The sequence below is a fragment of the Phoxinus phoxinus genome (genome assembly GCF_949152265.1).
Source record: "Phoxinus phoxinus genome assembly, chromosome: 10".
NCBI lineage: Eukaryota > Metazoa > Chordata > Actinopteri > Cypriniformes > Leuciscidae > Phoxinus > Phoxinus phoxinus.
In genome coordinates this window covers 10,559,368-10,570,880 of record NC_136885.1, presented here as the reverse complement: position 1 = coordinate 10,570,880, position 11,513 = coordinate 10,559,368, and the positions used below count along the sequence as shown (strand labels likewise).

Genomic DNA, 11,513 nt, shown 5'->3' with positions numbered 1-11,513 from the left:
GAAGAAGCGTGTTCATCTGAGGCTTCAGAGAAAAGAGATCGTGAACCGATCCCTTCCATTGGTTTTGCGTCCCATCTTCTTAGCGACCATCGGAGCCAGCTGACAAATTAAACTTTTGCCAAATCCCGTAGGAAGGACGGCAAACACATCTTTCCGATCGACAAAAGCCTTGATTGCGGTTCTCTGTTCGTCTTTTAAAACGAATGCGCTGTCGATTTCTTTTATAACAGACGCGATAGCGGAATCTAAACATCTCAATTCTCCAGCTGCAGTCATCTTTGTTGAAAACCAATTCAACCCAACCGCTCTTTGATGACGTGGTGATTACGTAACCGCAGATCATCTGTCCATCATCGATTAAAGCCCGCCCTGGAAATTTGATTGGCTCTGCCTTCTGGGAGCCGAGCATAATTTCTCCTCAACGGATCGAGTCCAGACCGAACTTCCCGACCAAAAAATGTTGTGGGTGGGGTTCGGGCTGACACCCAGGCTAAGACTTGTTAGTTCCTCTTCAGTTTTACTGGTGTGGGTGGAAACAAATCATAAGTGAAACTAGCTCTGTTCCCCTTTTTAAATGTCATAAACTAATGTCTTAAACTTTATTAGATTTTGTAGAAAGTAGATATTAGACAGATATTATTTTAGTATTATTTTTTTAATAATTTTCACATTACTCTTGTTAATCATACAAACTAAGACCATTGGAACGCCTGTTGTTGTAAGCCCCTTTTCCTCTCTTTACAGAGTTTATACACTTTGTGAAACTGTTGTGAAATCATTGTAAGATCCTTTGTTAATGTATACAGAGGAAATGTCAAGCACAGATGTGTGGTGTAATTGTTTCTTTTATTCGTGTGATGCATTCGGCTGACTGCCGAAGTGACTGCTTCCCATTTTGGATTCTGTTTTAAATTTTATTTTGTGATTATAAACGGTGTTACAGTGATACACTTTTTTGCCTTTATATTTGGATAGCAGGCATTTATCATGAACAAGACCCTTGGACTCCGTCCATGGACAGCGATGGTAACCAATGGTCCCCTTCAACGGTATCATCATACTTTATCCAGGTGAGGATATTACATATAAACATTTAAGATTATTAGTTACTGTCGAAAGTGGAGTTCTGTTTTCCTTACAGTTTCTTTTCCTGCTCAAATGATAGTAAGAATGGGAAATTGGACGATGAGCCATATACTGATGTGCCATACGACTATGATGACTTCTATGCTGGGAATGTTGATTCATCTGCGTTTTCCTGTGTTTATGGAACACATGGAGCCAGCATTCTTCCAGTGTTATACTCCCTTTTGTTTGTGCTGGGCTTTCTGGGTAACACACTGGTGGTCTGGGTGGTCTTGATGGGAGTCAAACTGAGAAGCATGACTGACATCTGTCTCCTGAACCTGGCATTATCTAACCTGCTGCTGGTCTCCTCTCTTCCCTTCCTGGCACATTATGCCAGAGACCAGTGGATCTTTGGAGATGTTATGTGCGTTATGGTCCTCAGTGTCTACCACATTGGATTCTACAGTGGAATATTCTTCATTGTACTGATGAGTGTTGATCGATACTTAGCTGTAGTTCATGCTGTGTTTGCCTTGAGAGTCAGAACAAGGACATATGGGATCTTAGCCAGTTTGGCCATATGGATTGTTGCTGTTTCTGCATCCTTTCCTGAGTTGATGCACCTGAAAACCACAGGTTATAATGAACAAATTCATTGCACATCTTATCCAACAAATGATCCAAATTCTAACCTTTTTTTTAGGACTTTTGGTATCTTGAAAATGAATGTCATGGGTTTAATTCTCCCACTTATTGTGATTGGATTTTGTTACTCGATGATTCTGAAGAGACTCCTGACAGTTCACACTTCCAGGAGGCAGGCCATGCATCTAGTCATTGTGGTGATGGTGGTCTTCTTCTGCTGTTGGGCTCCATACAATGTCACAGCTTTTATAAAAGTCTTAGAGCTGAATGAACTCATAACTCAGTCTTGTGCCAACAGTAAGGCAATTAGACTAAGTCTTCAGATCACAGAAGTTTTGGCTTACTCGCACAGCTCCCTGAATCCCATTATCTATGCGTTTGTGAGAAAGAAATTTAGGAGGCACCTTTTCAGACTCCTGTACAGGACACCCTTCAGTAGACTGCAATTCATGAACCTTACACAGGCCACAGTTTATTCCCACAACACCAATGATGAGAAAAATAGTACAACAGTATAAATTGGATAAATACTGTCAAAAGGAAAGTTTATATATTGTAATTTTATATATAGGCCTATATACAGCATTGTAATTATATGTCATAGGTGAAGCCACACTATAGGACTGTGCATCAAATCTTCTGACACTGCCAGAATTTGATCGCAACGGTCATAAATCAGCTGTCAACGAACATGTCAAACAAGACTTCATCTTTTGGGTTAGAGAGTCAGAGGAAAATTTAAGGATTCTCAACATTTGTCTCCGACGGCCAAATTGTGGCCAAAATTGTACAGTGTGTAGATGAAGTAGATGTAGTGTTCATCTACCCAGCTGTAGATGAAGATCGGACCACATTACAGTATATGAGTAATCAATGCAGAAATGTATATACATATACTGTATATATATATATAATCTTAAGTTAACCCGACATGACAGTTCTATCACCATTTTACGCTCTCTCATGTTATTCCAAAATGTATGACTTTCTTTTTTGAGACACACACACACACACACACACACACACACACACACACACACACACACACACACACACACACACACACACACACACACACACACACGCACACACACGCAGACACACGCAAACACACAGACACTCACTGGAAGTCAATGGTAACTAAATCCTTTTACTAAAACCTTTTAGTTACCAAAGTATCTTCTGAAAAACCTTTTGGTTACCATAATTATTCAAAATATCATCTTTTGTGTTTTGCGGAAGAAAGGCAAACAGACTCGTAATGAATGGCATCATGGAATTTTTCTTTTACAAAAATAGCAGACTTTTTAGTTCCTCTTCAGTTTTTCTGGTATACTGTATATGAGCTGGTGGAAGCAAATAATATTGTTTTCTAAGTGAAAATTTAGCTCTGGTTTACTTCCTTTAAGTGTCATAAACTAATGTCTTAAACTTTATTTGATTTTGTAAAAAATATTTCTACATATACTTTTTACAAAATCTCTCTCCACACACACACACACACACACACACACACATACACACACACACACACACACACACACACACACACACACGCAAACGCACACACTGTAAAAGCTAGGAAGCTCTACACCAGACGAATCATCCTTTTACACCATGAGCAATAGACTTGACAATAGAAATATGCATCAGGCTGAAGGAAACTGAAATTCACAACTGTACTGTTTTTGTTTTTGTCTATTTAACTTAAATGAAATGCATGTGGTAACATCTACACTTTGTTGAAGTGAAAGCAATTGTGTAAGATTATTGAATATGTAACTAGATTCAACCAAACTGAAACATTTTACTGATTCAATATATATATATTGCTGCAAATTCAAATCACTTAGTAAGTTTGATATAATCTGTTTTTGTTTATATGATGAAACACTGTTTCCATCTTGATGTAAATATATTGTTATCTCAAATACAATTTTCACTTTGATGTAACTTCTTACCTGTCAGTTACTTTTTTATGCAACCTTTCATGTAACTTGTATGAGAATCCCTGTTGTATATACATATTATTTACATTAAATGTAAGCTGTAACAAGGAAGCAATTGCTCCATACATGTAAATCAAATAAAAAGAACAAGTGGAACAAAGGAATACAAGATTTTGTGAGTTTCTGAGATAACTTATTAAAACTGCATCGGCGTTGGCACATTGGGCAAATGAGAACAGCCGCCATTTATATCCAGATGATGCACTCTCAGTGCCACTACTGACCACTGCTTGCACATCCAATCTAAAACAGACAGTAACCTTAATGAATATAATATGGAAACATTACTGTCAGGATTCCTGAGTAAGTCCGAGACCCTTACATGTATGTATATTGTTTTGAGTTGTTTAATTCTGGTTTGACTTTGTTTTCTGCCTTGGTCTTTTTCTTTTGATTTCTTCTGTTATTTGTGTCTAGTATCTATCACCAGTTATTGGCTCACATTATTTCGAGTTTGATTACTGACTCGACTCACCAACATCACTCATTATGCCCACTCCAGAGGGAGAGTGGATTTGTTTTCCTCATGGTGGAGTTGTCTTCCTCTCATTGCTCTCCAGTGGTTTCCGTGGTTCATCACTGCTGGAAATCTTCATCTCGATGTACACTCACTCTTTGGTGTGGATGTTTTCTACCTGCTCCTTAATAGCAATTATTTTGATTATTTAATTGACTTATAAACATTTTTGGAATATTGTGCGTTTGGGTCCTTCTCTTTCTCATTGCATGACAATTATTATCCAACATTATGACATATGTAGGCTACAAAATCCTATCACCCCAATTAAATGAATACTTGTGAATTAGCTGATGTCTCAGAAGAATATCATCAGAAAAAACAAAAGTTGGTAACACTTTAATAACGTTCAGTTGTAAGTCATTTTTAAGTGGTTAGCTAACAATGAACTAATAATTTACAAAACATTCATAAATGATTAGCAAGTCATATACTGACATTTTATGTATGTTTTGTAAATTCTATTACAAGTCATTTACAGTACAAGAGATTAGTAATTGATTAACTAATTGTTTACAAAACATGACTATGCGTTTCATAAATGTTTAATAAATTATGTTATTTTTTTGTATATATGTAGCAATTAGAGGGTGCAGAAAGTGTACAAGCCTTGAATAGCCTACATGTACAGATCATTTGTAACAGGTAAGTAACAGTGTTCAACACAATGATGTGTAAACACAGGAAAACACATAAATAATTTACAAAACTTTCTGCATCCCCTAATCTAAAGTGTAAACTATCACTTGTAAATGTGTTACACATCATTCGTAGATATTATGCCTTATTGATTCTTGAAGTGGTAATCTACAAATGATGTGTAACACATTTACAAGTGATGAATAGTTCACACTTTAGAATAGGGGATGCAGAAAGTGTTGTAAATGATTTATTCATGCGTTTACACATCATCTATAACAGGTGTTGAACACTGTCAAGTCAAGTCAAGTCATCTTTATTTATATAGCGCTTTTTACAATACAGATTGTATCAAAGCAGCTTCACAGTGATAACATGAAAATAATACAAAAAATAATTTCATCATCATCCACCTTTAAGGCAGATCTATAATATTGTTGAATATTGAATGTCCCCAACTAAGCAAGCCAGAAGGTAAGGCAACAGCGGCAAGGAACCAAAACTCCATCAGGTGACAGAAGGGAGAAAAAAACCTTGGGAGAACCCAGGCTCAGTCGGGGGCCAGTTCTCCTCTGGCCAATGAGTGAACAGTGTATGAAGTTCAGAATGAATCAGAGTATTTGTCCAGTTCCGGTTGGTTGAAGTCAGAGTGGAGAGGAGGAGAGACTGGTTGACACTTCAGGTCAGCGGCGTCGTCGTCGTGTCCTGGCGCTGGTCCTTCATCAGATCTGGATACGGCCTGGTTCCAGTGGACAGCGGTAAACCTCGGGATAGACAGAGAGACTAATATTAGCGTAGACGCCGTCCTTCTTATGATGTACCAAGTACATCAGGATTACGGGAAGTGTTCCCGGTCCCGGCTGTTCTAAACTATGCAGCCTAATTATATAAGTCTATAATGTGTTATGTGTATGCTAGGCTGAAGAGATGTGTTTTTAGTCTAGATTTGAACTGACAGAGTGTGTCTGCTTCCCGGACAATGGTAGGAAGACTGTTCCAAAGTTTTGGTGCTAAATAGGAAAAGGATCTACCGCCAGCAGTCGATTTTGATATTCTAGGTATTATTAACTGACCGGAATTTTGAGATCGCAGTAGACGTGAAGGACTATAATGCGTTAAGAGCTCGCTCAAGTACTGCGGAGATAAACCATTTAGTGCTTTGTAAGTGATCAGCAATATTTTAAAATTTATCCGATGTTTAATAGGCAGCCAATGCAGTGTTGACAGAACAGGGCTAATATGGTCATACTTCCTGGTTCTAGTAAGAACTCGAGCTGCTGCGTTTTGAACTAGCTGTAGTTTGTTTATTAAGCGTGCAGGGCAACCACCCAGTAGAGCATTACAATAATCTAGCCTTGAGGTCATAAACGCATGAACTAATTGTTCTGCATTATTCATTGAGAGCATATGACGTAATTTAGATATATTTTTAAGATGGAAGAAAGCGGTTTTACAGATACTAGACACATGACTTTCAAATGAAAGATTGGTATCAAAGAGCACACCCAGGTTCCTAACCGACGACGAAGACTTAACAGAGCAGCCATCAAGTGTTAGACAGTACTCTAGGTTATTACGTGTGGAAGTTTTTTGTCCAATAATTAGAATCTCTGTTTTTTCTAAATTTAGTAGTAGGAAATTACTAGTCATCCAATTTTTTATATCGGCTATGCATTCCGTTAATTTTGTGAATTCGTAGGTTTCGTTAGGTTTTGAAGAAATATAGAGCTGAGTATCGTCGGCATAACAGTGAAAGCTAATTCCATGTTTCCTAATGATATCTCCTAATGGTAACATATACAGAGTGAACAGCAGCGGTCCTAGTACTGAGCCTTGTGGTACGCCATACTGAACTTGTGATTGATAAGACATCTCTTCATTTATTGCTACAAACTGATAACGGTCAGATAAGTATGATTTAAACCATGCTAGTGCAATTCCACTAATGCCAACATAATGTTCGAGTCTATTTAAAAGGATGTTGTGGTCAATGGTGTCAAATGCAGCACTAAGATCCAGTAATACTAATAGAGAGATACAACCACGATCGGATGATAAGAGCAAATCATTTGTGACTCTAACGAGAGCTGTCTCGGTACTATGGTACGGTCTAAATCCGGACTGGAAATCCTCGCAGATATCATTTCTTTCAAGAAAGGAACACAGTTGTGAGGATACTGCTTTTTCTAATATTTTTGACAGAAATGGCAGATTAGAGATCGGCCTGTAATTGACTAGCTTTGTAGGATCAAGTTGCTGTTTTTTAACAAGCGGTTTAATCATAGCTAGCTTAAAGGTTTTTGGTACGTATCCTAGAGACAAAGATGAATTAATGATATTAAGAAGAGGATCTATGACATCTGGAAGCATCTCTTTCAGCAGCTTAGTCGGTATAGGGTCTAACATGCACGTTGTCGATTTAGATGATTTGACGAGTTTGCAAAATTCTTCCTCTCCTATAGCAATGAATGAATCAAATTTTCCCTCAGGGAGACTACAATGCACTTCCTGATGCGATACTGTATTAGACGGTTGCATAGTTATAATTTTGTCCCTGATATTATCGATCTTATAAGTGAAGAAGTTCATAAAGTCATTACTGCTGTGTTGCATGGAAACTTCTGGGCTTGAAGCTTTCTTTTTCGTTAGTTTAGCCACTGTTTCAAATAAATACCTAGGATTATGTTTATTATCTTCTAATAGGGTTGAAAAATAAGCAGATCTAGCAGCTTTTAAAGCCTCTCTGTAAGCAATCGAGCTCTCCTTCCATGAAATCCTAAACACCTCTAGTTTTGTTTTCTTCCAGTTGCGCTCCATTTTTCTGGCTGCTCTCTTAAGGGCCTGAGTGTGCTCGTTGTGCCACGGCGTTGGACTATGTTCTTTAATCTTCTTTAAGCGCAGCGGAGCAACTGTGTCTAAAGTGCTGGAAAAGAGAGAGTTAAAAGTTTCTGTTGCAATATCAAGTTCTTCTAAGCTATCCGGGATGCTGAGATGATGAAACTGATTAGGAAGATTATTGATAAAGCAATCTTTAGTGGCAGAAGTGATCGGTCTAACATATTTATAACACGGAGTCGGCTTTGCAGCCTTGGCTAAATGTAATTTACACGAGACTAGATAGTGATCTGAGATGTCATCGCTCTGTTGCAGTATTTCAACGGCATCAATATCTATTCCATGTGATAGTATTAGATCTAAAGTATGATTACGACAATGAGTCGGTCCTGACACGTGTTGTCTAACTCCAATTGAGTTTATAATGTCTTTAAATGCCAATCCCAATGCATCTTTTTCATTATCTATGTGTATATTAAAGTCACCAACAATTAGTACTTTATCTGCAGCCAATACTAATTCTGATAGAAAGTCCGCAAATTCTTTGATAAAGTCTGTATGGTGCCCTGGTGGCCTGTATACAGTAGCCAGCAGAATTTTCAAACGTGATTTATCGTTTACACTAGATATTTTTACATTAAGCACCAACACTTCAAAAGAATTATATTTACAACTAGATTTCTTAGTGGTTTTGAAAATATTACTATAAATTACAGCAACACCTCCTCCTTTGCGTTTCAGACGAGGTTCATGTTTATAACCGTAATCTTGTGGGGTTGACTCATTTAAAGCAATGTAATCGTTTGGTTTTAGCCAGGTTTCTGTCAAACACAGCACATCTAGGTTATAATCTGTAATCATATCATTAACTATTAGCGCTTTTGAAGTAAGAGATCGAATATTCAGCAACCCAAGCTTTATCATTTGCTCATTTGTATTATATCTGTTTTTTATTTGTTGAACATCAATTAAATTTTTAACCTTAGATGGGTTTGAACGTATTTTGGATTTCCAAGTTCGGGGAACAGACACAGTCTCTATATGATGATATCTCGGTGAAAGAGGCTCTATGTGATGGGATTTATCTGACCTTGGTGACGTGAGGCCGCTAGCAGACGGTCGGTTAAGCCAGTCTGTCTGCTTCCTGACCTGAGGCCCAGATTGTCATGTTTTAGCTCTAAGACTATGAGCCAAATTACTAGAGAGAAGAGCAGCACCATCCCAGGAGGGATGAATACCATCTCTTTTCAACAGGTCAGGTTTGCCCCAAAAACTTTTCCAATTGTCTATGAACCCTATATTATTCTGCGGACACCACCCAGACAGCCAGCCATTGAGTGAACACAATCTACTAACTATCTCATCACTCCGGCGAACAGGAAGGGGGCCAGAGCAAATTACAGTGCTTGACATCGTACTTGCGAGTTCACACACCTCTTTAATATTAATTTTGGTGATCTCCGACTGGTGATCTCATACTGTAGTGTGTACTGCAATGTAAGTGCTGACTGGTGAGGGTATAGACAGCTGTCTTCTCTGAAATATATGGAGTCTTTAACCACTGTGCACCTGATGTGAGCAAAACATACAAACAAATGTAACATCATTTATTAGACATTTATGAAACGCATAGTCATGTTTTGTAAATGATTAGTTACAAAAATAATTAATATAATCTTATTAATCATTTATGAAAGCATAGTCATGTTTTGTAATCACTTGTAAATGACTTGTAACGGAATTTACAAAACATACATGGAGGTACCGGTCTGCTCATCTCAAACGATTGGAAATTTAATAATTTACCACCTCTGCGTAACAACAACTCATTTGAATCCCATTCTATTACCATCAATGGTCCTATTAAAAATGCATTGTGCAGTTATATATCGTCCCCCAGGTCAGCTTGGCAGTTTCTTAGAGGAGCTTGATGTGCTACTCTCATCCTTCCCAGAGGATGGCACTCCTCTCATAGTTCTTGGAGACTTCAACATCCACCTTGAAAAACCTCAAGCTGCTGATTTCCACACTCTGCTTGCCTCATTCGATCTCAAACGAGTATCGACTGCGGCTACTCATAAATCGGGTAACAAACTGGACCTTATTTACACACGCTACTGCTCCACTGACCATACTCTTGTCACTCCACTGCACACCTCAGATCACTTCCTCCTCACTCTCAACCTCAACCTGCCTCAGAACACAACACACACTCCTCCACAGGTCACCTTTCGGCATAACCTACGCTCACTCTCACCCTCTCGTCTATCTTCTTTGGTCTCGTCCACACTTCCTCCACCAGACCAGCTCTCAGCACTAGATACTAACAGTGCAACTGATACTATTTTCTCCACTCTAACATCCTGCTTGGACAACTTCTGCCCCCTTTCCTCCAGGCCAGCCCGCGCCACTCCCTCTGCCCCCTGGTTATCTATGGAGTCAAAATAGGGCCATATATATCTGCAAAATAAAACAATGTTTCGCAAAAAAAAAAAAATGTTTTGCAAAAAAAAAAAATGTTTTGCAAAAAAATAAAAAATGTTTTGCAAAAAAAAATTATGTTTTGCAAAAAAAAAAAATGTTTTGCAAATAAAAATAGAGTATTGAGAAAAAAAATGCTTTTTTGCAAGTAAAATAAAATAATTGCAAAAGAAAAGTTAACCACTGAGAGAAAAAATAAAGTTTAGCAAAGTAAAACTTCAGCAGCATTGACTGCAACACATATTTCCCTTTGCGCCGCTCCTTTAAATCCGCGTTTCTGTCATCCGTGCCTCTGCGGTGCACGCTTTCCTTTGCGCTTCCTTTTTCTTTGCGCCTCGCTTTGTGTCCCTGATTTGACGTGGGGGGTGGGGTCAAGAGGTTGGGGTGTGTACAAGGGACGAAGGCGCGTCCTTCTCGCCTACGTCATCAGCGCGAGCCCCAGACCGAGTGGATCGATCGAAATGGCGGAGCAGTAGTGATGGGATTTATGGCTCTTTGAGGGGATCCGTTCCTTTCAAAGAGCCGTTCAAAAGAACGGCTCTTTTTAAATATTTAGTCAGTTTTAAGAAGCCAGCTTGGGAGCATCTTAGTTTATCCTCACTGGGAGGAATGATGAGGTGAGATTTGTAGTCAAATAATTAAAACTCAGATATCACACAATAGTTGAATTATTCTGAAATATTGATTATTACCTCATTTGTCATGTGTGGACTATATTCCATTGCACAACATCCATCTGCTTAGGAAGTGACATCACTATTTTGGATTTACCTTTAGTACAAAGTGTGTGTATGTGTAAAGCTATGTTGACTTATGTTATTCATACAATACCTAACGTTACTCACAAATAAACATCAAAAACAAAGCCGGCTGCAATGAATTTCTGTGCAAAACAGCTTTTACTACAAACACTTCCACACAAGAACATTTTGATAAAAAACAAAAAATATTTAAAGTTTTAAATATATACTGTAGATGAAATTAGAATAAATAAAATGGAAATGTCTACATACAATCCACTATTACTACTGTAAACTTTCCAAATAGGACATCACCCGATGATCGATGATGTAACTTATATGGTTATGTATGATCAACTCTGGAAATATTCCTTCATTCAAAAAACGTAATTTGATTTAAGGATGGAGATTGCACAGGAAAGTAAAGTGAGTGAGTGAAAGCAATTGGGACATTGCTTAATTTGTATTATCTTATTGGTGTCGTGCTACAGACATAATTTAAATATTATGCAGGAAACAGAAATCCGATCAGTTATCCAGATACATTTGTTAATATGAACAAATGTAAACGCACGGTGT

At 38.1% G+C, this 11,513-nt stretch overlaps 1 protein-coding gene across 1 annotated transcript; it reads left to right on the top strand.

The window, feature by feature from the left end:
- Positions 1 to 867: 867 nt before the first annotated feature.
- LOC307005782 (C-C chemokine receptor type 5-like) lies at positions 868 to 3,811 on the top strand. Its single transcript, XM_079626236.1, has 2 exons — positions 868 to 1,070; positions 1,166 to 3,811. The coding sequence occupies exons 1-2, from the start codon at positions 988 to 990 to the stop codon at positions 2,229 to 2,231; spliced, it is 1,149 nt and encodes a 382-aa protein (XP_079482362.1). The 5' UTR covers positions 868 to 987; the 3' UTR covers positions 2,232 to 3,811.
- The last annotated feature ends 7,702 nt before the right edge of the window (positions 3,812 to 11,513 follow it).